General features: G+C 50.1%; 1 protein-coding gene across 10 annotated transcripts in view; it reads right to left on the bottom strand.

Moving 5' to 3' along the window:
• Positions 1-1,193: 1,193 nt before the first annotated feature.
• Positions 1,194-26,651, bottom strand: part of LUC7L (LUC7 like) — a 39,751-nt gene continuing 14,293 nt past the window's right edge. For 5 of the 10 annotated variants that reach the window (XM_066330147.1, XM_066330148.1, XM_066330154.1 and 2 more), the window contains 3 exons: positions 26,472-26,501; positions 25,314-25,478; positions 21,465-23,024 (listed from right to left, as the gene is read on the bottom strand). In XM_066330147.1, the coding sequence (XP_066186244.1) occupies positions 22,883-23,024; positions 25,314-25,478; positions 26,472-26,501 (337 nt within the window). In that variant the 3' untranslated portion in view covers positions 21,465-22,882. Of the gene's footprint in view, positions 3,871-4,012; positions 4,116-4,816; positions 4,970-5,394; positions 5,474-5,839; positions 5,981-6,268; positions 6,408-6,868; positions 6,999-9,867; positions 9,999-13,551; positions 13,741-13,895; positions 14,019-15,103; positions 15,407-21,294; positions 21,329-21,464; positions 23,025-24,239; positions 24,302-25,313; positions 25,479-26,471; positions 26,502-26,651 lie in introns of those variants that run through there. The other 5 variants (XM_066330144.1, XM_066330145.1, XM_066330146.1 and 2 more) reach the window with 5 other exon arrangements.

Genomic DNA, 26,651 nt, shown 5'->3' with positions numbered 1-26,651 from the left:
GGGGCCAGGAAGGCATTGGCGGGGTGGGAGGCGCACCAAGTGCTGCCCACTTCTCCAGGCTGGATTGTGAGCTGTACTCCGGGCTGGAAGTGATGTCCTCCCATGCCTGCAGCAGCCAGCAAGGGTGCAGACCCCGGGAGGGGACCAGTCTCCCCAGACACGTGTGCCCATGGCACAGCCACCAATGGATCTGCTTGCTCCGAGGGGCAGCACCAGCCTGGCATGGCTGAGCTGGCACTCAGGCGTCACTCGTGTGCCACCTACACACAGGGAGGGACAAAAAGACCTCTGGAATGGGGCTGCAGTGCCACGGCCCTGTGGGCTGGCAGGGACGCCAGGAGCGGGGCTGGCAGCTGAGCCACTCTCCCTGTCCCTGCACTGTTAATCTGAGCAGAGGCTGAGGATCGCACGGCAGGATTATTCCCTTCCTGGGAGCAGAGCCCCAGCTGCAGAGGATTACCGCCGGTGGTTACATAAAGGAGAGGGGGGCTGATGCCCAGCAGTGCTCAGCCCTGGAGCCCAGCCTGCTGCACACGTACCCACACAGCAGGGCTGGGGACAGCTCCAGCCCAAATGGACAAAGAGGTGCCATCCTGTATCCCGGCTAACAAACACTGTCGGGATGCTGGGGATGACATCCTTCCCTGCTACAGAGCCTGGCACAGAGCAAGGGGAATTCTCAGCCCCTTGCTGGGCCAGACAGAGGGCCCTGGGGCAGGGGAAGCTGCTGGAGCCAGGGTCACAGGATGGAGCTTGGGCTCTGGGTGCTGGCAGCCACCGGGCAGTGACAGATGGTCCCACGCTCCAGGAGACAGCGCCTGCCACGCGTCTCCCTCCGGCTTGATCCAAATCCAAACCCCGGCATCAGATTTTCATGCTGATGGACTGCAGCGGGAATCTGGGGTGTAAAACCAGGTCACACAGCCCCAGGTGGGGGGGCAGGGACGGGCTGGCCCAGCCTGGTTATCTAATCCCCCAGCCTCTCTCCACATGCTCCCTTCTCGCTTTTCCTGGTCCATCACCTGCCTGCAGCAGGACAGGGCAGCAGGCAGCACCTCAGCTATCAAAGCATCACCAGGATCACTCCAGGATCCCTCCCAGGGAGGGGGGGTTCTGCCTCGGGGAGGTCACTCAAAGGGCTGTCAAAAAATCCCAAAGTCTTGTGTTACCTCCAATATCAAAGCAGGGCACCATTTACAAACAATGCAAAAGAGGGTTTATTGAAACCATTCCGGTTAGAGCAAGTCCTGTACGGCACAATTTGCAATAAGTTAAAGAACCAAACCAAACAGTCTCAGTGTTAAAAACCACACTAACACATAACACAGTGATATAGCCATTGCCACCCAGCTGAGTTATTGAATCAAGGCACAAAGTCATTCATTAAATACTGCAAAAAAAAAAAATTTACACAGGAAATAAGCTGGAAAACAGACTGGTTTTGTTAAGAAGGTGCTGGTTTGGCACTGATGCATTTAATTGAGCTGCCATGGCAAAATTTGCATTTCCAAACTGTCCAGAATCATTAGTGGAGAACTTAAAGCCAGAAAAGCTCCTCAAAGCTGAAAATCCAGCTCTCCTCAAGGTACATTCAGTGTGCCTATGGGAAGGTCAGGTCTGGGTAGGGATTTGAGGAGGGAGAGTACAGTGAGAATACAGCCCAGGCACCTTGCTCCCAGCCAGGGGAATCTCAGCAGGAAACAATCCACATCCAACACTCAGGCTGGACTACAGTGCAAACCTGGGGGTCCCCTGCCCTGTACCCTGCCCCAGCTGGCCGAAGGGCAGCCTCAATCCAGCCCTCTTACAGCTGCAACACTGGCACAGGGACCTGGGGGGATGTCAGGCCTAAGGTGCTGAGTGAAGAGGAAAGTTGGGTGACACAGCTGAGGAGCCTCCCTGCACTCCTAGATTCCCTCAGAAAACAGCTGGGAAGAGAGGCAGAGGGGCAACCCCACCATTTTGAGCCCAGGGTGCTTTGAAGGTTGTGGAGCAGTCTGCAGAGAGCTTCCCTGGCTTCCTGCACAGCTGGGACACCCCAGGACTGGCTCCCTTGACTGCCTGGGATATGGGTCATGGGACAAAAGGAAATAGGGCACCCTTTAAGGAGCCACTGGTCAGCTGGAAGCAGGAGGTGTCCAGGCAGCCCAGCTCCCTGTGCTGTCAGCCTGGGAGGGCTGGGGCTGTGGTATGAGCTGGTGACAGCAGCTGCTCAGTGGCACATTTGGGCTCAGCAGTGGCTGGAGGGAAGAGCTGATGCCTAATGCTGCACATTCCCATCCTACAGTGTTTCTAAACATCCCCCAAAGTCAGACTCAGCAAGGGAGGGAGGCACTGGCCAAACCCCCTCCAGCACTGCAGAGCTTGAGAGGTTATTTTTAGGCCTATTTTTATTTTCAGGACTAAGCAGCTGGTTCAAATTGTTTTCAAGGCTCTGCACCTTGTTTCTACAGCCTGCACTGGCACCCATCAAGACAGGGCAGACAAAACATCTCATGATGCTGCACAAATCTCCAGGAGAAACATATCATCTTCCCACAGCAACCTGCCCCATCCCCTCAGAATACCAGGCTGGGCAGAGAGGAGAGTGCTCGAGGATCCTCACCCAGCATCACTTCAATTCCAAGAGCAGGGAGGCAGCATGGAGCTCCTGCCCATCTCCTGGCAGCAGTGACAGTGCTTGGAGAATGCTCCTCAGCAGCTGCAAGGCTGAATGAGCAGGGTGCTGGCACTGCCACTTGGGTACAGGACTTCCCAGAGCAGCAAGCCCAGCTCCCAGAAAAGGTTGAAGTGCAATCCTACTCAAGCCGGATCCTCTGGTTTCTTAAACCTGGAGAGGTGGTGGTGGTACCTCCAGAGACCAGGCAGCCTGGGCTCAGGGTGGATCTCTCCCCACCTATAAGCACACTGTGGGAAGGGAGGAACATTGATGCATCCATCAGGTGGGAGACCAGCTCCCTCTCGGTGTCACCAACACTGCACAGCCTGGCTGGGAAGGAAGCAGCAGAGGACACAGACAGAGGTAGGCTGGTGACTGCAGAGTAGGACACGTGGGGCTGTTCTTGGAAGAAAAGGCCATCTGCTAAGTAGAACGACACTTTAACGTGTGCTTTGCTGGCCCAAGTGACACCAGACACACGACAGCCGTGGCTGGGGTCACCACACACCTCCCACCACTACTGAAGCAGGGTCCAAATCTAGGAGAGGGTAATTGCAAATCAACCTGCAGCCAAGCACCTCTCCCCAGCCAGGAGAGCTGACTCAGAAAGGAAATCTAACACCACACAGCGGACTCCACTTCTCAGACATCCCAGAAATCATCAACTCTGGCATCTCAGCAAGTCCATGTTTTCCTCCAGACACACTCCTGAGTCAGCACAGTTCTGCGGGCACAGAGGGACGGAGGGGAAAGCCCTCCTCCCTGAGCTGGTGACACTTCAGTGGTGGCCAAGCACTGAAGTCCCATCAGCCCTGAGGATGGACACTCTGGCAGCTGCCCCCACAGCCTGGGTGTCCCTAGACACTGGGGGTGCTTCCCTGCCAGCCACGCTTTGGTTTGCGGATCAAGAAAGGCAGTTTCCCATTGGAATCCAGGCTCTGGGCTTGTTGAGAGCACGGCTGCAGGGCAGGGGCAGCCTCTCCCCGTTCCTCAGCAAGCTCAGTCTCGGCTCTGGAACCGCATCCTGTACAGACGGTCCCGGATGAGCGGCTCGTCGTCCCCGGCCGTGTGGCGCAGCCAGATCACCCTGCTCCCCAGGACATCCTCCTTCAGCTTTCTCTTCATCAGGGACACGGGGCCCGGCCCCTCGCCGGGCTGGGGGCCCCGCAGCAGCACGTAGCAGGCGTGACGGCTCCGCTCGAACAGCCCCGCTGCAGCACAGAGCACAGGGAAAGCCAGGCTAAGCCTCCCGTGCCTGCACTGGCCACCAGAGCCAACACCACCCACAGCGCCCAGGAGGGACCAGTGTCCTCCTGCAGCTCCTCGCTGGAGGGCTGCAGGGAGAGGACTCACCAGTGAACGCAATGATTTGGTCTGTGCTGTTGCGGAGCTCCAACAGGATGTTAGTGTAGGAAGGATGGAAAAGGTACAGCTTCTGGAGAGGAGCTCTGTGCATCTGCAAGCAACAGGACATATCAGGACACAGACTCACACATTATCCCAGAGACAACACCAGTACCAGGCTCAGCTATTACTCACACTCAACAGGATACATCCAGCCAGACACTGTCTGTGTCAGCCCAGCTCATCCTGACTGATGCCACTAGGACAAGTGCTGGGATTTTGCTCACTGCTCTCCTTCCCACCCCAAGCTCCCTGCAAAGAGCTGCCCTGTGTGCTGCAGGCAGGAGACAGATTTTTGCCTCAGGGCTGGCAGAGCAAGCAAGGAAAGCAGAGGAACCTCAGCTGGTGCTTCAGCAGCCTCTGAGACACAAACTGTCACCAGTGCTGCCTATCATTGCCCCAAGGGCTCTGCAAGCAGTTGAGATGTGCACTTGAGGCTGCCAGAGGCTGCCTGGGGCACAGGGAGGATATTCACGTGGCCACAGAGATCACTGCATGCACTGCTGCCATGGGAGGCTCCCAGGGAAACAGCAGCAACTCCAGAGGCACCAGGCCAGAAGCCTCCCACCTCACCTGCAGTGCCACACCAAGGCAGGGCAGTGACTCTGCTCACAGAGCCACCAAGTTCCTTTTCTCTACATCACCAGGCTGAGGGACACACAGATGGGACTATCAGCACTGTGAGAAGGGGGTAACTCCACCCAATTCTGGCACAAAGCCTGGAGAAGAGCAGCCCTCAGCAGCACCACTTACTGTCTCATTGCCTGGCTCTTGGTAGTCTCCCCACATGAGGAAGGCAGAGCGGTGATCTGCAGTGGGAAGTGTGGCTGGGCGAGGGCTCCCTGCTCCCGAGTTCAGCTTCAGCTCCCACTGGACTGCTCCAGATCCACTCTCAACAATCATAACCTAGCAGGGAAGAAAGAAACAGAACTCACGACAAAGGCATCTAACAAGCCATGAGAGAGAAGTCAGGTCAGTTGTCTCTCCTCACACTGTCTATGGGAACAAGTATGTGACACATGGGAAGATGAGGAAATACTTGAAGCAGAGCATTACAGAGCTGTGAGATCTGGGGTTGGCCATGTTAGAGTGAAATCACAAGTTTTGCAGTTACTTCAAGGGGTTCAAAGTTCTGTCACTGAAGCCTCTTGCTGAGAAGAGAATTAAAGTGCCTGAGCTGGCTTCAATAACCTGTTGAAAGATCCTTTCACAGCTTAAAGCTTCCTAAAATTGGCCAGAGGGATCACATCCTACCAACTGTCCTTAACTCAATTCCTGCTTGAGCTGTGACATACAGAGAAATGGATAGTTAAAAGGAAAAGATTTCAAACCTTCTTCCTGTTGGGTCCAATTTCACTCTCCAGGATAATACCATGGACATCAGGTTTGTAGTAACCGAACAAGGGTTCACTGAGGGAGAAAGAGCAGGGACAGATCTGAACCCACACTGATGGCTGGGCATACTTTGCTTTCCCAGTTGCCTCAATCCTCCCACAACTGCCCTGCTAAGAGACTTGACTGTCACAACATTGGGTTAGCCTGGTGCCACCCCAACTCTGAGCCCAGCCACATCACAGCAGGCACACAATGAGGAATAAAAGCTCTGAGCTCCTCCATCCTAAAGCAGCTCCCAGCATTTGAGGGGACACAACACAATAAGCAAGATCAAGATATGACCCAGGCAAAAAAAACCAAAAAAATTGCATCTGCCAGGACACTGGTGTTGCTGGGAACCTAAAACCACCACATTTAGCCCATCCACACTGAGAACACTACCTCAAGGCACGGGACACATTGAGGGTCCATACAGTCTGGAGATCTTTTGTGTTGATCAGCGTGGCCATCTCTGAGCTCACAATCAAGACATTGTCCTGTGAATGCCCAGGAACTTTCGCCAGGTAGCGAACATCTTCAAATCTGAACAAGGACAGAGAAATGATTAAGCTTATTACACTATGGATGCTTTTACTGTGAGGTTTGGAGTTCCTTCCCTGCACAGTAAATCCAAACAGGAAACCCCAATGTGCTTTCTCTGCTTTTCTGTGAACCTCTGATGAAGCCATTTAACCAACACTTTGCCTGAGCTTTGGACGTGCTCCTAGTCCAAAAGCCACATAGCCAGGAGAGAACAAAGTCCCACCAGGCCATCCTGTCAGGAACACCAGCACCCTCCATTCCCCCAGCCTCCAAAACATAACCTCACACCTGAGAAGGGATGAGCGGTGTGTGGCACGGTCAATGTGCTTCTCCCAAAGAGAATCCGGCTGGAAGTTGGGAAATTTAACTTCAGTCCCAACCACTGCACTGCACAGATCTTCCAGGGAATATGCATAGAGAGAGTTCTCTGTGAGAGGAAAAAAAAAAAAAAAAAGGCAAGCAAGAATGAGAGAGATAAGTTATCCTGCCCTTGCTCTGAACTCTATGATTTTCCAGATCTGTCAGATCAACTGTATTTTTAGGGCTTGCATCACAGAGTTGTAGTGGTATTTTGAGACTCAAGCCTGCTATTGAATGCTTTTAACATTTTATCTGTTCATAATCCAAGTGTTCCACAGTAATCATTTGCTATAAATGACTGCCTAATCCTTACATGCTTGACATTTGTTAAATAAAATCACTACAGTACATAACAAACTGCAGTTTAAGCAGAAGCTCCCCCCTTCTCTTGGCCCTGAACAGCTCTTTGACTAGGTGAAAGCTTCACACAGCTTCTAAGAACGCAAAACACGCTCTCAGATGATGTTTACTAATCCTGATCTCAGTCACAATCACTCTTTCAGACTGAATTCCCAAGCAGAGCTGTACCTGTGTAGAAAAGGAAGTAAGGGGAGGAGCGCAGGTTCAGTCGGACGTAGCGAGCGTTGCCACCCACGTTCAGGCTGACAGTGAGGCCAATCTGCTGGCCAGTTTTTCCTGAATGGATGAGGGTCTTAACCTATGCAGGGAAGGGATTAAAGACAAAAGCCAACAAGGTTAAAGCTAGAACCGAACAGCAACTGAATGGGAGCAGCACAGGCTTGGATGGAAAGTCTCTCCTTGGTTTTGGAGGAGAGGGCATGAGTTCAGTGACCCCTCTGCTCTAAATTCCCCTGGAAGTTTGAAAATTACCTCCAGCATAGCCACCTGCTCTGAGAATTTGCTACCTCTGTCACCCACCTCCTTACAGACTAGGACTGTGGAACAGCAGCCCTAGCTCTGTAAGGACAACAAAGATCCATTCACACCTAAGATGGAGATGATCTAATCTCAACAACAATGCAGCACATGAACATGGGAAATTTGGCTGCACATGGCAGCTCTGCTAAATGTTTTAAATGCCCTAATCTAGTCCTCCTTAGGGTCATGTCAGTCCAAAAAGATAAAAGAGCTGATAGGTTTCTTTCTATTCTTTGTGCAGGGTAACAAAATCCACTAAAAACATTTCGCCCAAGAGAATAAAGGTTAAAGTCAGGATCAGATGTCTGAGCAACAGTCAGAGTCTGGGGAGTGCAACGGACTCTAGAGACAAGTGAAACATCTGACCAAGAGAAACAGCATCCATGAGAGATGCTGAGTCAGGCAGGAACCCTTCCCTCTACCTTGAGCAGGAGGGACTGAGAAAGCAAAGGAAATCTGCTGCTCCCAAAGCAAATCTGGACGGTCTGGCAGGTGAAAGAGGGATAGAGTTTGCTGGGGAGAATGAGAACACAACTGGAGAGGGAGAGCAACACATCCACTAGCTATTCCCAGCCTCCTGTACTGGGAGGAGACATGCACCAGCTCTGGCATATCAGCTGCACCTTTACTGGCAAGCACTGGTCCAGTGGCTGCCCAGGGACAGTGACAGCCAGGGTTATTTACACAAGGAGTGAGAAAACACAACATTTTCCTTGCTGCACTGCTAGTCCCTCTATGTTGTTACAGGAGATGGATCCCAAAACCCAGCACATTTTCCAGGATGTGTTTGTGCTGAAGCCTGCAGCAGGCAGGGGTCAATGGGACTCTCTGGAAAGCTGTCATCTAACCCTCTGCACACAGACCTTTCACAGACTGCTCACAGCTCTGTCCTTTCAACTGCAGCCCTTGATAGCAACAAAACTCCTCTACTTGAGGGCTGAATCTCCTTTCTGACCAGCCCTTTTCAAGCTGCAGAGCTCCACTCCAGCTCCTACATTTGCGTGACTTCTCAAAAGAGAACATACTTTTCCTTAAGTTGGCAGAGTGCTTGCCAAATCCAGAGGGAGGAAGGGATTTCATACCAAGATAGCAAGAGAGCTTAAATGGAAAACAGATCAAAAGGCAGTCTTGCAGAACAGAGGCTACATTCAAACTTTTCCTGGCTGCTTAAGAAGTCTTGAGATGACTAGGAGAGCAAAAGCAAGGAAGAAAGAAAACAGAGAGAACTGTAGGAGGTGTAGAAGATAGAATTTCTGATGACTCTGGCAACAACAATGCCTTGGACAGCTAAACCCTATTTTCTTATGGAGGACATTGGCCAAGAAGGCCAATGGCACCTGGCTTGTACCAGCCATAGGGTGGCCAGCAAGGCCAAGGAAGTGCTTCTGCCCTTGCACTGGGTACTTGTGAAGCCATACCTCAACTGCTGTGTCCAGTTCTGGGCCCCTCAATTCCAAAAGGACACTGAGGTGCTGGAGCAGGTCCAGGGAAGGGAACAGAGCTGGGGAAGAGTCTGGAGCACATGTCCTGTGAGGTGGAACTGAGGGAGCTGGGGGTGCTCAGCCTGGAGAAAAGGAGACTCAAGTGGAGACCTCACTCTCCATTAACTCCCTGACTGGAGGGAGCAATCAGGTGGGAGTTGGGCTCTGCTCCCAGGGAAAAAGGGACAGGACAAGGGGAAATGGCCTCAAGCAGTGCCAGGGGAAGTTCAGGCTGGACATCAGGAGGAATTTCTTCCCAGAAAGAGTTGTTAAACACTGGAAGAGGCAGCCAGGTGGTGGAGTCACCATTGTGGGAGGGGTTCAAGGAAAGCCTGGATGTGGCACTCAGTGCTCCAGGCTGAGTGACAAGGTGAGGATTGGTCACAGATTGGACATGATGATCTCAGAGGTTTTCCAACCTTAATGATTCCATGACTCAGGTATGAGGACATGGGGCTCCCACTGCTCCCATCAGACCCACAGGGAGCTGTAACTTGTGTGCTTTGAACAGGACAGACTGGGCATGCAGACAATGCTGTGCCACTCCATCATGGACGTAGATGTATTAGAAGAAAAACTGTTCTAGCTACATGACTTTCTCCCTCTCAGAAATGGGAGAAGCAACATTTGGAGGGAGATAATACAACCAGCAGCTGTTTCACTAAATGAACTCAGATCAGAATTAACCAGCACAGTGACACCAGGAAGAGCACTGCAAAGAAGACCACAGGCAGAGAGAGGAAGGGATCAGAAAAGAGCAGTGCTGGTACAAAAGCACTGACTGTCAGCTGTGCTTTGATCTAAGAGCCAAAGCTGTCAGGGTTTGTTCACTTCCACTTCTCTAAGCAGAGAAGCAGAAAACTGCAAGCTCATCTTGCCCCAGCTCACTCCCCAGACAGCACATGAACATGAAGTGAGGAGAGCACACTGAAAAGGGGGAGGGGTTACCGCCCAGTTCTTTGATTTATCTTATTTTTTTAAACCATAAAACACTTGTGCTGATTCGGGAGTACATCTCTGGAGGGTGGGAAAGAACCCACCCCAAACCCACAGAAACCAGAGGCCCCTGGACACTTCCTCTGAGACTACAAGGTAGAAATAAACAGCATTCCTGCCATCCCCTGTGGCAGCCACCGGGGTTTTCAGAGCTTCAGGATGATGACATACCTGGTCTTCTTTAGTAATAAAGATTATCAGGTCCTGAACTCCATCATTATCCACATCTGGAATCACTGACAAAGGAGTCAGCACAGTATAATTAGCTCCAAAGTCCCTGGATTGTCTCCACAGAACTTCCCCTGGAATACAGTGGGAAACAATCATTAAAAGGCATCTTAGGTTGAAAGGTTATTAATGCTCCTGTTCCAGCCCATCAGCACCACAAACCAGCCACATTAACACTCATCATGGGGTATTTCCTTGCCTTTCTGCATTCCCAATGAATCCCAGTATCCATAATTTCATCTTACATTGGAAAGCAATCTTAGGTGTCTGCAGGAAGGCACCCAAACACCCTGGCACAAAGAACAGCTTGCTTCCCTTGTGCCTTTGGTTAACAAGCTTCCCAGCATGTTCATGGCACGGAGAATCCTTTGTTATGATCCAAATCCCTGCTGCTGTGCACTTAGATCTGCACAGACATTTTGAGGCCATAAAGCAGCTGAATTCTGACCAGTGTTGCTGCAACTCCTGGCAGAACCTTCTCTGCTGCAACTTGCCTCTTGCAGATGTTCCTGCACGTTTCCCCACTGACATGACTAGCCACAACTCAGGCCACATCCCACCTCTCCCTTGTCTGAAGAACACACAGAGCCCAAACTTGTTTGTAAACTGAAGTAACAAAGCTTTGTTTTAAAAAAAAACAGGGGGTGGCTGGTGTGGGTTTCTCTTCAACAGCTCCAGACCAGTTGAGTGGCTCTATCCATCCACTGCCCAAGGCTGTGGGCCACTTTCCAGTCACTGACCAGTGGAATTTGCAGTGGAATCTGGCAGGGAGGACACTGCTGGCGGGTTTTCTTTCTAATGAACACTTTAGTGTCTGATTAGGCCCAGGGCAAATGTTTACCCTCCCCTTTACCCAGCATCACACACAGCAATTATCATTTCAGGAATGCAAAGTAATCATCTGTTCTTTGTCAGGAAGGCAGCTGGACTGAAAGCCAAAGAATTACTACTTGATGCTGTCTGCAATAATTTAAGGCAGGCTGTATTTCTAGTAGGATTGCTCCAAAGCTTTTACTGCAACGCTGAAAAAACCACTTGGATTTGTTACTATGACAACAGATGTGAAATGAAGAGAGCAGATTTCCTCGTTTCCTTAGGAAATCATGGGATGGCAAAGAATTTTGCCCTCGAAGAAAATAAGCAGGCAGAGGAAGAAGAGAAGTTTAGAATTACCACATTCTAGTTTCAGGACTGTCCAAAAGCAAGACCAGGCTAATGAAGTTCACTTGTCAGTGCAGAAGGCTCTAATCTTTGGTGGTTAGACAGCAGACATAGTCCAGGAGAAAATACCTTATTCTCTCAAAACAACAGTCTGAGTTAAGAGAAACAGGTGACACTGAGCTGGATTCAACACCAAGCACTTGAGAAGTTTTCCATGCTCTAACCCAGCCCACAGAGAGCACAGGAAGCAGCCTCCTCCTGCTCCATCAGCAGGAGATGGGACTGTCACATCTGACATCTGCAGTGGCACAGTGGTTCCTCAGAGCCCGGGGTCACGGCATCAGCACGGCAAGAGGAGCCAGGATGGAAATTAGGCAAGTGCCTGGACTGCAAATCTAAGCTGGGTGAAAGGGCTGGATTCTTTTGGTCTGGAAGGAATAATAAAGTCAGAACTCAGAAGACTGAGTTCAGCTCTCACTTCAAGCAGACACAGAGGACACAGAGACTTTTCTCCCTGTCAGACATTCTCCAGGTTGGAGTTCTGGTTTGTTTACTTATTTAGTGATTTCTCACACAGAAGCAGTTCCACCATCTGATCAACATGGTGCCCTTTCTGCCAAATCCCTCAGGAGACCAACCACCCACAGGGCTAACAGTTCAGGCTGCTGGAGGATCAGGTGACGAGAAAAGGTGTAACAAAACTCTTACTCCTGTCCTCTTCCTTGAGACTCTGCCTTGGGCTATGGCAGAAATGGAATAATACACAGCTACAAAGACTTTTGCTTTGACCTGGAACAGTTAATCTTAAGCTCCTATGTGTCCCAGTTTGCTGGTAAGATAAACATGCAGGAATGTCAGATGTCCCACACAAACAGGAGCATGCACTCCTACACTTCCCTTCCTCCTCACTTGGGTCACTTCTTGTGGCAATGAAGAAAGCAGTACTTAACACAACTTTAACTGATAAAAAACCACTAACTTTATCAGCATTTAAAGATCAAAACCACATCAGACACATTCAGATGATAATCTGCCTATCTCTCCTTCAATCTCCCTACAGGCAGGGGCTAGACAGCCTGAGAGCCCTGGAATCTCACCAAATCCTCCACGATGATGAATCATTAACAGCTAAAGATTGTGCTGGCTACTGTTTTTAGCACACTGTGATGTAAGTCAGACTTTGCCTCTTTGAATACATTTAGCCTATTTAAACACATTTTATTCTGCTCTGCCCTCCTAACCCCCAGTCAACTAAGCTCAGAAACCATTTTTAACCTACTTAATAGTAAAAATGCATCAAATACATAAACTCCTGGGTTATTCACTTTTCTATCTGATTTTTTTCCTCTCTTGCTTTGAAGTTATCTATGGAATGTTTTCTTTGCTGTATTGCTGTGACCTGTAGCTGAGCCTGGCTCCTTCTCTTGCCTTTATGGTTGTCTTTAGCTACAAGCCTTTGTCTCCACAGCCAACTTTCTACACTTTGACTTGAAAGTAACTACTTCATTAATAATCTAAAAATAACCCGTGCTAAAGCCTACACATGAGGGAAATGGTGCTAAGATGTCTCTGCTGGTACAGAAACTTTCTAGCTCTGTATGTATCTACACTTCCATCTATACACTGAAAATTAAAAGCTTCACCAGATTCTCAGATTCCTTAGAGCTGTACTTCTTGCTATTTCTTTTTTCTAGTTTTTGGAAAACAGCGTGTGAGGGGTTCAATACCTCTACCAGATACAAAGGATGGGATCCTAGGGAGAACACATATCGTTTAGACGTTTGAAACAGTGACCTCCAAAATGGAAATGTATTTTAGGCTTCATCAGCAAGGAGGGTTCAAGGTGCAGCAGATGATCACTGCTCCTAAAGTAGTACAGGCACTCCTTACCCCCACCCACGTTAGGCAAGATGATGATGATGAATTTCTCCACCTCTAAGTTTAGAAAGGAAGAAACCTTTTGAGAGGAACCAGGCAGAATCGTAGACTACTGAAACAGACTGGCAAGCACTTATCTTAAGTGCTCTCCTTGACAACTTTAAAATCACAAATGCCTAAAACTCCCACTCCTCCTGCCACAGCAGGCACTCCTGGCACGCACACACAAATATCTGGGAAACGTTGCAGGTGCAGGTTTGTGTCTAACCCTGGAGAGTATAAAGTAACATTCACAGCCAGTGACTGCTCCTCCTGTTTCAAAAGCTGTTGGAACACTGCTCTTACGAAACAGTGGCTGGCACAAACCCCCACCAGAGCCCAGCCTTTGAGCACTGAGGCAGAGAGCACGTGCTCCTCAACGCCCAGCAAGAGGCTCTGGCAGAGTTTCCAAGATAATAAATACCCAGTGCCCATTGTTCATGTCCCAGCCGGTCATGTCACGCTGATGTCACCCCTGGAGGCCACCAGGTGAGGAAAGCAAGGGCTTTGTCTCAGTGGCAAAGTGTCCAGGGCTCTGCTGGCACTCACCTGTCTGCAGGTCGACTGCTGTAAGGGACAGTGGCTTCTCCACCACGAGGCAGCCCGGGGCCTGTGCTGTGCCCAGCTGCTGGATGCCACACTGCAGCCACTGCAGGTCCTCCACAGCAGGGCTCTCCCAGAGCACGCTGCCATTGGTGCCAGACACGGCGGCGATGAAGGCACAGGGAGACGGCAGCCCTGGGGAGAAGAGGTATCAGAGGGAGCTGCCCCTGCACCACCAGGAGCTGGGAGCCACCCAGCTCCTCTCCCCACCCAGTTTTCTCTCCCAGTCATTAGGTGGAACTAGAAGAGAAAGGACAGCCCTCACTAGAAGGTGTTTTTGAGTCAGGTACCTTTATCCAGACAGGATATGTTGAAGCTGCTGCTGCTGCTGCCTTTGCTGGATTTGAAAGCAAAGAGCACATCTTGTACTTTGTCTTCATTCACATCTTCCATAGCAAGGAACGGGTAGGGCACTGCAAGAGAACACAAGCCAGGCTCTGGTGAGGATTTTCTTAGCCCCCAGCAGGCAAAGTTGGAGCAAAACACAAATTCCTAGAGACCTACTCACTGCCTCCATCCTGGACAGTGTAACATCAGGACAAATTGGCTTTTATATCAAAAAAAGCCATGTACACAAGTACAAGGACAGGAAGTTAATGCCAAACAATTTTTTAAATTTGTTATCCCCCAGAGGATTTTTTTTTAAGAGGCAAGCAGCCAGAATTTGAGCTATGCTGAACAAAGAACAGCTCTGGTCTTGGAGTAGGGTTACTATTCTCAAAGTATAAAGAAGTCCCACCCAAGCCCCACAAAACTCAAACACTCCATGTTTCTACCAGCTAAAAGCAGCTTTCTTGAGCTCAGAGTAGCAGAACCTGGGATGTCTGCAGCACCACAGGCTGCTCAGCCCCTGCTGTGAGCACTGTCTCTGCATTTACAGCACTTCCAGCACAACCCACTGCACACAAGATTAAAGAAAAGCTCTCCTAGAAGCAACTGCTGAGCCACTGGGGAGCAGGACCCAGGCTAAAGAGCCAACTAAAGCAAACAGAATAAAAATAGCTATAGCAACTATAAAGCAATTTATTAAAAAAACAAGATGGAATTATTATTCTCCCCTTCCTGTCGGCCATGAGGAAAAGGGAGAAAGTCAAAGTAACAGAGGAAAAAAAAGCCCAACTGCCTCCAACCTCAGCTCAAACTCCAAGGGAACATTTTAAAGAGCAAGCTTCAGCAGAGGTTTATTCCCAGATACCTTTTTTTTTTCTTCTTTTTTTTTTTTTTCTTCTGTGAATGAGGCCAGCCTGCTACCTTGTTAACACTTCAGAACAGCATCTAATTTCTCCACTAGATCCTGTAAACACCTCCTGGAAGGCTACTCCAATTATGATGGGCCATTGCTTATCCAGGTCAGGTATTCACAGCTCTGGCTCCCAAGGGCTGCAGCCCTGCAGGTCTGGCTCCACGCTGTGCTTAGGTAGAGGCTCAGAACCCAAATCCATGGCACAGAAAGGAAAAAGACTCTTGCTAAGTATTTATTCTGCTGCAGCAAGCTCACCTGCGTTGTTGTAGTACTGGAACCATGTTCTTTCTGAAACTGGCCTCTCTGGGCAGGGAATGATAAAGGAGAAAGCAAACACAATGATCAGGCAGAGGAACAGGGAGATGAAGAAGGCAGCAGTGCGCCACCGGGACAGCCGGGACAGCCCCGAGGACTTGATAATCCTCCTCTCCACAAAGTTTTCATGGTTCTCCTGAGCTTTTACATCCTCAGTCTTCAGAGGGTGGATCTCAGCTTCTGAGTCCTTGTTATCCATCACAGCTCATTCGTCAGCATTCAGACACCCTTCTCCCCCTTCACCTGCAACAATGGAAACAGAAGTTAAAATACATTTTGAAATATGTTTTAAAATCATCGATTAAAATATTCTGTTACTACCTGATATTCACACTGGAAACGTTTAATGAGAGGTGAGTAAACCAGTGTATTGTCACAGAGCTGGATACAACACTCTGCTGGTGCCAGAGGTCTCCCACACAGAGCAATGGAGAGAGCCTGTGGAATTCAGGAACAGCACCAATTCTTCTCCAGAGGAGGAAATCAACTCTGCTCGAGCTGGACAAAGAAGGCTACAGACCCCACGCAGAAAGGACTGACTGGTCTGCAGGTCTCCCTCAAGAAAAACACCCCAAAAGCTCCTTTTGTTGCAAAGACTTATTGCTACCTCCTGTGTATGTCAGCCTGACTCCCAGCTGGAGAGGTGAAAGGAAACACTTGTGACCTTTATATCCCAACATAAGCCTGTCCTCTACTGTAATGTGCACTTGATCTTCCCCAGGAGAGAGAGAAACTAACACCAACGTATTCCATACAGGAGCAAACCAAAGCAATTCAACACCTTACATGAGAAACCACTGGGTAAGTTCAGCAACCCAGCCCTGCAGAAGGCAAAAAATGATGACTTCCCTCCCCAGAGAAAGAACAAGGCAGGAGTTGAGACTAAAATCGGGCAAATTTGATTTCATCAGACTGGAAGAGCTAACAACTGCTATTTTAGCTTCTCCTGCTACAAATCATAACCTTGGGCTACAAATATAATAAACAGAGGGGTTCTGTGCTAATTTGCTATAAAAAGCAGGGGGAAAAGAGCCCTAGTCAGTCAGAGGAGCCTGTAAGTCATTACCCACAACAACAATAAAAATCCATGTTTTATACAGATTCTCTGATAGTGCTTCTTTTAAAAAATACCTCAAGGGAAGAAATAAAGAGTAACAAATTCCAGTAGGCTTGGAAAAAGCTGCTTGACAGTGTTATGAAAAGTTATATCAGAGCAAATAACCAAGACAACCAAGCCAATTTTCCATGACTGTGTCCCAGCAGTCACATGTCTGGGTTGTCCACTGCAGCCATTTACTTCCCTAGGAGAAAAAAGCTTAAAAGTCAGCACCAACACAGTGCAGAGAGCCTGGGATTTCAACAGCAACAGAGCTCGCTGTGTCTCACGTTTCTACCCAAGCTCATTTACAGGTTCTGTGAAACACAAGATGAGTCGCCCTGGGGAGGCTCAGCTCCTTCAGGCAGCTGTGGCTCCCCAGGCTGTCCCTGTCCCACTGCAGAGGCTTCTTCTCTTCTGGGCACAAATCACAGGGGGACAGATCCATGGGAAGACAACCCTGAGGCACAGAATCAGCAGGTTAGCCTGGCACTGTCACCCCTTTTACCTCAGAGCCTGCTGGATTTAGAAGCACTTACTCCAACCCGAGCACTCTGGCATTTGTTCTACATCATGTACAGGATCTCACTCCAGATAATTTAATTCAACCTGCACAATGCCATGCAAACAAATCAATAATGCAGAAGTTGCATCTTATTCCAAAGATCTTCCTCCAAGGATTTAACCCGTCCTTCTCATCAGCCCACCAGCCACACCAGGGATACCTACTACTCGAGGCTGGCTGTTCCCAGACCAACAGCAGGGACCTGATGGCTAGGAAGGCTCCAGATGGAAGGGGGAACAACAGATCAAGTGGTGCTTTCAGCCTCTGCCCCGAGCTGAGCATTGCTCTTTTACTGCACCAGACCTTGAGCAGGTTCAAGGTACAAGGGTCCAGGCATAGGCTGAGCAAATGATCTCCTGGTGTGGAGCAGCCAGGGCCACAGTGATGGGGACAGTGGCAGGAGTGAGTTATGTGACCTCCCCTGTGCTGGGGCAGGTGGCCTGTGTGTCCCTGCAGTGCCCATCTCCAGCAGCATGGAGAGGGGGATCTTCTCAAAACCAGCACCCACAGCATGGGCTGCAACAGGGCTCCAGCACAATCCCACTGACCTCTCCAGCAGAGCCTCCACAGCCTCCCAGAACAGAGCTGGGAAAGATCCAGGGCATACCAGCACCTATGAGCCTTCCCAAAAGGAACCAAAACCAGGCTTCTCCCCTCTCTGCCCAAAAGGGACACCACCTACCACAGCACTGATGGCATATTTTTATGACTCACTATAAATCTCAGAACTCTCTTCTAGACTGGGATGAGAACAATAAAAAAGCAGCAATTATCCTGACAACCCCAGTAATTCCCCTCTTTTTTGCAGCAATGACCCTACGGAGCCACGAAGTACAAAGAGCCCTCAATGCCTTTAAAGCAATTCTGTCTCTTTTCTTTCAGGGTTTGAATAATGCCCTTTGCACCCCTGCCAGAGCAGAGGCGGTGCCAGAAGGAGGACCACGAAGGTCAGTGGCAAAGGCTCAAACAATGCAGGAAATCCCAGTGCCCGCTGCTGCCAAAGTACACGCTGGCAGCATGGGGAATGGCCTGAGCTGGGAACAACAAAGAGGGCTGGTAATCAGTTTAATTGAAGACAAGCAGAAAATGATAGCGTGCAGCTGAGATGGTTTTACTGTCCTCTAGCAGCTGACATCTTGTCTCCTGCTGGAAGTGGACACAAAATAATTCAGCTGGGAGGTTTAAGGCACGCAGGCACCTTCCAAGGGAGCAGGCAGTGACAGGGTTCTGTGTTGCTGCAGTGTAACACACGACATGCAGTAGATCTGGGGAAGAGAGAAAACATGGGAGAAAGACCTTGTAGAATGCTAAATAATTAGAAAACTGAACCCACACAGGCCAGGGAGTGTGGCAGCACAGCCAGGATCTGCATCTCAGACTCCAGGGCTCCCAAGCTTTAAAGGTTGATTCCACCAGCCATGGGATAAGCTGGGAGCAGTCCCCAGCTGAAGCTGAGGGGGAACAAACACCCTTTCCTGTACCACAGTAACAAAGAGGAACAGGATAAACACAGCTTTACTCACCTTCACTGTCCAGTTTCCTGAAGCCACAGCGCAGATTTACAGATCTGATCTGCCTCGCACAGCTAAACCCAAGGGACAAACCATCAGCAGCAGTCAGACAGAACTGCCTGACAAGCACAGGGAATCACAGACAGGTGGATGAAAACTGGTGACAGAAACCATTTAAGGATCCATGCATTGGAAAGGTTTAACTCATTTTCCACTCATAAAACACCAAACCACAGCATCTGGAATGTCACCAGGCACCAGTTCTTCACAGGAAATTTCTAGCAATATACCGTAACTTAGATTTGATATTTAACACGTTTTTATCTTCCACAGAATGAAATCAGGTTCTGACTGGACATTTCAGGAACACAAACACAGTATTTGGCTGGTTTGGTTCTGTTTGGTTGGTTAGTTTAAGACCTCAGAGGCTTCCTTACTGTCAGCCAGAAATTGCTGAAGCCCCAAGCTGCATTATATAAAGACAAAACAACCAGGTTTTGCTCTGAATAAGATGCAACATTCCCATCACAGCTCTTTTCCATGAGCAGACTGTTGGGTTTTGATCCCATGCACAGTGTGACACTGCAGCAAACTCACCGGGCAGTCACCTGCTGTGACATTCAGTCTTGGGTCATTTGTTCCTTTTTCTGCAGTCCCACTTGCATCAGGACAAGAACAAGTAACACGTAAGATACAGCTCTTTCCTGACACCAGGTCACAGCCAAGGGCTGGCCGGGGACACTGACCCGAGGAGACTATCCCTGTCTGACACTGGGGCACCTCTGCTCCTTGTGTCCCTAAGGCCTTTCTAAGGACACAGTCTGTAATCAAAACCCTACCAATGAGACTAATGTGGCTCTGGCACAGGTTTCCCAGAGAATATGTGGCTGCCTCATCCCTGGAAGTGTCCAAGGCCAGGTTGGATGGGGCTTGGAGCAAGCTGGGATAGTGGAAGGTGTCCCTGTCTACAGCAGAGGTGGAATGAGATGAGCCTTAAGGTCCCTGACAAACCAAAACATTCTGGGATTCTCCTGCTGGAGCTGTCCTCAGGTTCTTCTGAAATGACATTTAACCTTCCAGTGCAGACACAGCACATGCCACAGAGCACTCACAGCAAGGGAATTAGACACTCCTCCAGAGGAGAACCACCTTGCAATGTGATACATGTATCATCAATGTGATACATCTGTCATTTGCAGAAAACTCTTATCCCAGGCAGTTCTCACTACAGACAGGAGTTCAAATACAGAAACTCAAACTGTTTAGGGAAGAGCAAAACAAAACCCAGTATTATTTCCATGAGAGCAATGGGAAGATCAAAACTCTTAAGACAAAGAACAGCATTAAAGCTTCGTGGAACCGATTACAGGTCAGGCCAATAATAACAAGTGAGCTGCAGAAACACCAGTCATTTATCATCCCCGGGCTTACAAGCTCCACTGCATCCAAGCCACTCCCCTCACCAACTGTTGCAGATCCCTTGGGCCAACTCCAAGAGTAGCTGATAGTGGGGTGCTTGAACCTCCCACACTGAGACACCCCCACCTCACTCAGACACCCCCATCTCACACTGAGACACCCCCATCTCACCCTGAGACACACCACCTCACCTGAGACACTCCCACCTCACCCACAGGGAGCACACAAGGGACCCTGGAGAGATCTCTCTGCATGAAACCGCCCCTGGAAAAGGCTGTGGTCATTTCATGTGGGTTTATTCAAAAAAGAGAAAAATGTAAATTGTAAAGGTGGGGCACTGACTCCAGAGGTCAGAATTCCATGCCAACTCCTGCACAGCCTAGAGAGATTTATGGCCTCATGAAAGGAGTGTTCAAAGATTGGATGGGGCTTGGAGCAACCTGGTCTGGTAGAAGGTATCCCTGCCCATGGGCCAAGACAATCTTTATGGTCCCTTCTAATCAAAACTATTCCATGATTCAATGAAACACTGGCCTTCCTCCAGATGCTGTTGTCCTTCACAGCCACCTTCAAGAGAAACCACTTTTCTCTCCTCAGAAGTGGAATTTTTCTTTCTGTCACTTACACACACACAGAGCATAGCTCTCTCACAGGCCACTCCACCCACACATCCATCCCTGGGGAGTCCCTCAGCTCCACAGGCAGCCCAATCCTGCCCTGGTACCGGCAAGGGCTGGCTCCAGTCCTCCCTGCAGGGCAGGCTGCCCCTCTTGCTCCCAGCCCTTATGCAAGATGTTTCTGTCTTACAAAATAAGAGGAACAGGCTGGAAATGAGGTCGGAGTTGAACACATTGCAGTGTTTTTCTTTCGGCAAGAAGCCCTGTAATTCACAGGTCCGCAAACCAGGCTTGTTGGTTCCCGAGGGAAAGAGCAACAGCACTTTAACTCTCTCCAGGAAGAGCGCTGGGGCTCTGGGTGTGCTGAGCTCTGCAGAGGTCAGGGGCTTTCTCTGACTGAAGCACAGACCGCAGTTTCAGGCGCTGCGTGAGCAACCCCCCAGGCCCCCTCACAGCCGCCAGCCTCGGGATAAAGGACCTCGGACCAAAGGGAGCAACTCAGGCTTTGGAAAAAAAGGATTAAGTTCCTTCCCAGCGTTCTCGCTGTGGTTTGGGGGCACTTCTTGAGCTGCTCAAGGCGGACAGCAGCGGGGAAGCGCTGACAGCGGCCGGCTCTCACCGGCCCGGCTCGTCAACGGCCCCGGCCCCGCGGCTGCACCGACCCCAGCGCTGCCACTGCCAGCTCCAAGCTCCGGGAGCCGGCGGCAGCGCGTGGGCAGCGGGGACGCTTCGGGAGCCGGCTCCGTTCCCCGAACGCCCCCTCACAGCGCGGAGGCGCGGCACGGGGACAAGGCCGTGTTCTCGGGGTGCACCCACAGAGGCGTCAGGAGCCCATCTTGCGCCGGGCCCGGCCCAGGGCAACCCCCCGCCCCGCCCGGGTCCCCCCGTGGCCCCGGCCCCCGCCCGCCCCGCTCCGCACTCACCCCGCGCCGCCGCCGCCGCCGTCACTTCCGCCTCCATCCCCCGCCGCCCGGCGGAAGTGACGTCACGACGCAGAGCGCGGTTCCGCCCGGCGCGGCGGGGCACGGCCCGGCCCGGTTTCGGCGACGGCGCGGGCGGAGAACCCGCAAGAACGAGTCCGGGCAGCAGCGGGAGCCACAAACACAGATCTTTAATGCGCTCAGACCGCGGGAGAACAGCACAGGCACGTACAGGCACCCCGAGCGCGCGCCCGCCGCCCCCCGCGCCCCACACGGAGGTTACAAAAACAACACGTGAAATCCGCGGAATTAATTGTAAAAACGGACAGGGAAGGGGAGGGCATGCACTAGGGACTGACACCGGGGGAGCACCGCGGCGGAACCGGAGCCGCGCTCGGGGTTGGGGGAGGGAAGCAGAGAATGGAGGGAAGGGGAGCGCCGGCCAGACCCCGCCCATGGGAACGGCAATTAGCGGCGGCAATTAACCGCCTCACCGAGGTAATGAGCGGCCGCCAGGCTCGTGCCCGACAGCGACCGGCTCGGCCGATGACAAGGGCTTCACTCACACCATTCCCACAAAATGCCGAGCCTGGGGGTCGCGGCTGGGGCTGGCACAGCCAGGCGCCTTCCTGCCCTCGTGGGAGACAAACCCAGGTACAAATCAGCGAGTGACAGCAGGCACGGGCTCCCACACGCGTGGGGACACGGCTGGTGCCTCTCTCCCAGGAGGGGCACACACTGGCACGGGCTCCATCCCGAGTCACCTCTGCCCCTCGGCACATTCTGCCTGACTGGCCTTGGAAAACACAGCAACGCTTTCGTCTGCAGGTCAGAAACCCCGCGGGGAAGCTCTGACTGCAGAGTGCACAGTAAATAGGCAGATGAGCTGTGGCTGTGCTTCTCTAAAGAAGAAACAAGCCAGGTTTCCCACTGCTTTCCTCACACCAACTATCTGAACTGTAAAGGTATTAAACCCAGACTTGAGCCCAGCTTAGAAACATGTTTCAGCTCATTTGGTCATCCTCAATACAAACAGCTTTCAGAATAGATCAGGGCCAAATTTTATCTGTTTTGGCTTAGCTGAGCAAGTGAGGCAACTCTCAAAGTGCTGGAGACATAAAAATGAGGTGGCTAAGTACTAAAAGGAAGAAAAAAAAAAATCAAGAGTTTTCTTTTAACATATATAAACGGAAGGAAAAAATAGAATTGAGAACCAGTGCTACTGGTGTGCTCACAGAGGGTCAGGTGGGTGTTTTGGAAAGGGCTGAAGCATTAAAAAGGTCAGGGCAGCTCAGGGCTCCAGGCACAGCATGGCCCCGACCGCTGCGCTCGCTGCGTCAGGACAAACACGGGGTGTCCACACTGGCCTGGACTGAAAACCATCCGTCCAGATTTATTTATTCCTACTAAAACAAAACCTTGTTAAACAGTACGTAACTCTTGTGTCTCTACAAACTCACAGCTATCTGCCAAACAATAAAAATCCCAAACTACAAAAGATGAGTTGTATTCAGTAAATATAAATGGGAAATTTAGGCTTTGTGTAGAATGTTTATCAGACTATTTACAGTGCAACACAGATCATTTGAGTTCAGATCTCGCCAGCTTCTCTCTCTTCTGACCTCTTGGAACGAGATTTGCCATTTGTGCTCTCGTGCCGCCTCTCAGAAGAGCTCTTCTCTTTCCTCTCTCTGTCTCGGGACTTTTCTCTTGAAGATCGATCTCTAGAAGATCTGAAGTACAAAGTAAACCATGGCTATCAGCTTCACAACTAAAAAACTGTCGAACACCACCAAGCAACATCCTTCCCTAGCAGGGCTGTGGGATGCTGTGACACGGGGAGTGGGTGCCCCATGGCAGCCACTGTGGGCCCTCTGCAGCACTGAGTGCACAGCACAGCCTTTGTTACTCCTTCCTCTGAGTGATCCTTTCAAGCTGTTTGCCACAGGGGCTCTGCCAGGTCTTCCCTGCGCCCCTTTTTATTTTTTTGGGCCATCCTGAAGTGCCCACAGGATCTTCCTCATCTCTGACTCAGCTCGGTTCCTATCTTCCAGAGCAGTTTTTCATTGTGCCCTAAGCTACTGGCTTTCTGCTCAGCTGCTTCAAATACCAACTGGATTCTTTGCTGGCTCAGCCCTGGGCTTCTCACTTTGCATCCTGACAAATGCTGGCTTTGGCAGCATCCTGGGTTCAAAGTCAAGGATGATAGAGATTTATATTCACAGCCCACAGCACAGGCACATCTTTTCACAGCCACAGATTTTCAGCAGCACTTCCCTGTGTCAGCCCACGCAGAATTAAACAGGAGGCTTCACATTAGGTCTAATCTGAAAGGCTGTTTCTTGTGTGATTCCTGCCAGCTTAGGCAATAGCAGGATTCAAAAGGAGCTGATCCTGAGTGAGCTCAGCAGTGGCTCTTATATTTTACTCCAAGGCTCAGTACACAGGGTTTTTTTGACAGTCACAACAGAAGGTACCTTAAAGGTTCCACTTTGATTCTTGTTGATTGTAAGGTTTGAAAATACTGCAAAACTGAGATACCAAAACCCAACAGCCATTTCATTTTCATTAAACTGTGTCATTTATCATCAGTCTGTCTGATGACATGAACTTTCTACCTTTTCCACAAGAATGCCTGCTGCATGCAGACCTCCTACCCTGAGATCTCCAGATCCTGTGACAGTGCATTTCTTTCAGCAAGTGAGACCTCAGACCAGCAGAACCTGAGGGCAGATTTCATTAACTTTCAAGGTGAAAACAGAAGCTACCCTCTTTCAGGAAACAGAGTTCTGCTGTTTCTTCTCTTGTTTTTGTTATGTTTTCTTTAACTGATCCTGGCCTGTCCCCAGCTCTCAGCAATTTTGTGCAGGTGTGTCAGCTGGCCAATCCCCCTGCAATCTCAGTGGGCTGGTTTGGATGTGTTCAAGGGTTCCGAAGTAATCCCTTACCTGCTCTTTAGTAATAGTTATTACAGGATCTTCCTCACTTCCTAATTGTCCAAACTTCTTTTCTTTATTTTTCATGTTCAAGACAGATTTAAAAAAGCACTTTAGTATCTCAGCCATTGGAGAATCAACAGTATTTACACCCCCCCCTCAATTATTAACAGACTTATTTTTCAGACCATTATTTCCCTCCCCTTCACCAGGTATCTTTAAAAGAAAAGCTGTTCTTACCCCTTAGCTAAACCGACACAAGACACACAACAACAGGTTTGTTTCTAGAACTGTACTTGAGTTCTGGTGCCTTATCAGGTGACAGTGCTAAAGCACTCCCATATTAAACAGGAGTGTTTAAAAAAAATCCAGATCTAACCACAGCAAGCACCTGGAGGCAGACTTGCTCCTGGACTTAGAAGAGCTCTAAGGGAACACAATGATTCCAGTCAATTTTTCTAATACTCTACACACACTTGCCTCATCATTCCTCCAACACAAGCTGTTTTGCTGAATTTCAGAAAAACTTTAAACCCTTCTTTGGACTATAGTGCTTCTCCTCAGAGACAGAAGAATGGTATACCCCTCCTGTATTTCTTTTCCAGGAGGAAAAAGTGCTGATTCCTAAAGAATTCTCTCTCTCTCAAGCAGCTTTCTAACAGATGATCTCAAATCATAGACTCCTTCCCAATACCAGCACTGAGAGAAGGAATCTGGGAAGCAGAAGTAACTACAGAAGTGTAACATCCAAACTGCCTCCCAGGCCCTTGGCTTTTTGAGGCCCAGGGAAACTCAGCTCAGGGAGGCTTCATGCTGCTTCCCACCCAAGGGGCATCTCAAGGCTCAGCACTGCAAATCAGGGAACCTGTTCTATCTCCTAGACTCTGCTCTCAGCTGGGATCTCCTGTATAGCTGCTGCCCTCACGTAAAGCCCCTGGGAAATCCTGCTTTGGCCCAGGAGCTGGCCCAGCCCAGCACAGCTGCTCTGGAGAACCCTGCCACGCTCCTGCTCGCTCTACGGGCCAGGGAGGTCACTGTGAGCCAAGGCCTCCCCTTTGCAGAAGCCCTCCTGTGGGGAATACATACTTGTGTTTCGAGCTCCTGTCTCTGGAGCCCCGGCGGTGGCCTCTGCTGTGGCTGCGGGAGCGGCTCCGGTGGCGCCTGTGTCGGTCCCGGGAGCGCGAGCGAGACTTCCGCCGCTCCCGGGAAGCTGATCTGGAGCGTCGCCGCCTCCGCTCCCGAGACCGTGATCTGGAGGGAACACACATTGTCTCAGTGCCTCAGATCTGCACCCCTGAGATACCTCTGAGACCCTCCTGAGTGTAACAAACACCCAGAGCATTAACACAGTCCAGCTCCTGCCCCTCACATCCCCTGCCAACACCCAGGGCTGATCACCCACACCCTGGGCATTGTGCTACCAACAAAATGCCAGGGTTACTCGGTTTGCTGGAAAGCTTCTAGAGAAAGCTCCCACCATTATTGTAAGCACGTGGCAAGGGCCAGAGCAGAGCTTACAACCCTGCATCGCTCACAAGTGAGGCCCATGTGAGTAGAAGAGAGGCCAAAAGAAGTGATCTGCAAAACTACCATAACCCTAAGAGAATCTTCCCTATGAAAGTTCTGCACTTTAGAAGCAGATTTGCTTCACCCTGCTCTAAAAATAAGAAAGATGCCAAAGGAAAGCAGTGGACAAGGAGATCTCCAGGCCCATTATCACAGAGAACATTGCCATAGCATTAAGGCAAGCTCTTCCCAGAGATGTGGGGGGTTTAAACTCAAATCTCTGTATTTTTATATCTGATGTATTGTATATATAATGGACAGTTCAGACATTACAATCATGGAAGTATATCAGGTATTTATTGAAAGAGGCCTCAAGGACATTCATGGGCTCACCCTCTGGGGCACACAGAGCCCATCCTGGCTAGGCTACTGTTATAAATGGTTTAAAACTTGGGTGGGAAAGAGTAAACAAAATTTAATTTTATCTCATTAAAAATTATAAAGTGAAGAGGGGAGCCCATCCTGGCCAGGCTACTCAGCACCTGCTCTACAGCCCAAGGAGACACACCAAGCTGAGCAGCAGCACTGAGGTGTCCATACTGCACTTCCCATCTCTTTCAGGGAACAAATCAGACACTGAGGTATTGAGTGAACTCCATTGGTGAGACCCAGGAAAAACCTCAGTGGCTAGAGAGAAACTAACAGGCCTTTGGGAGAACTGCAGAACTGGGCACTCACCTTCGACGATCTCGATTTCTTGATCCAGAGCTAGAAAGGAGAGGAGAGTTAAGTGAGAGAAGTTATGACACAGCCAGTGGTTTTCAATAGGAAAATTCATCCACCCTGGCAGCTCTTCACAGGAATAATCAATACCTCAAGTGATACATTAGTTTAAAAAAAAAAAAAAAAAAAAAAAAA

This window comes from Sylvia atricapilla, chromosome 15, assembly GCF_009819655.1.
Source record: "Sylvia atricapilla isolate bSylAtr1 chromosome 15, bSylAtr1.pri, whole genome shotgun sequence".
NCBI classification, from domain to species: Eukaryota; Metazoa; Chordata; class Aves; order Passeriformes; family Sylviidae; genus Sylvia; species Sylvia atricapilla.
This window is presented reverse-complemented; position numbering and strand designations above follow the sequence as displayed.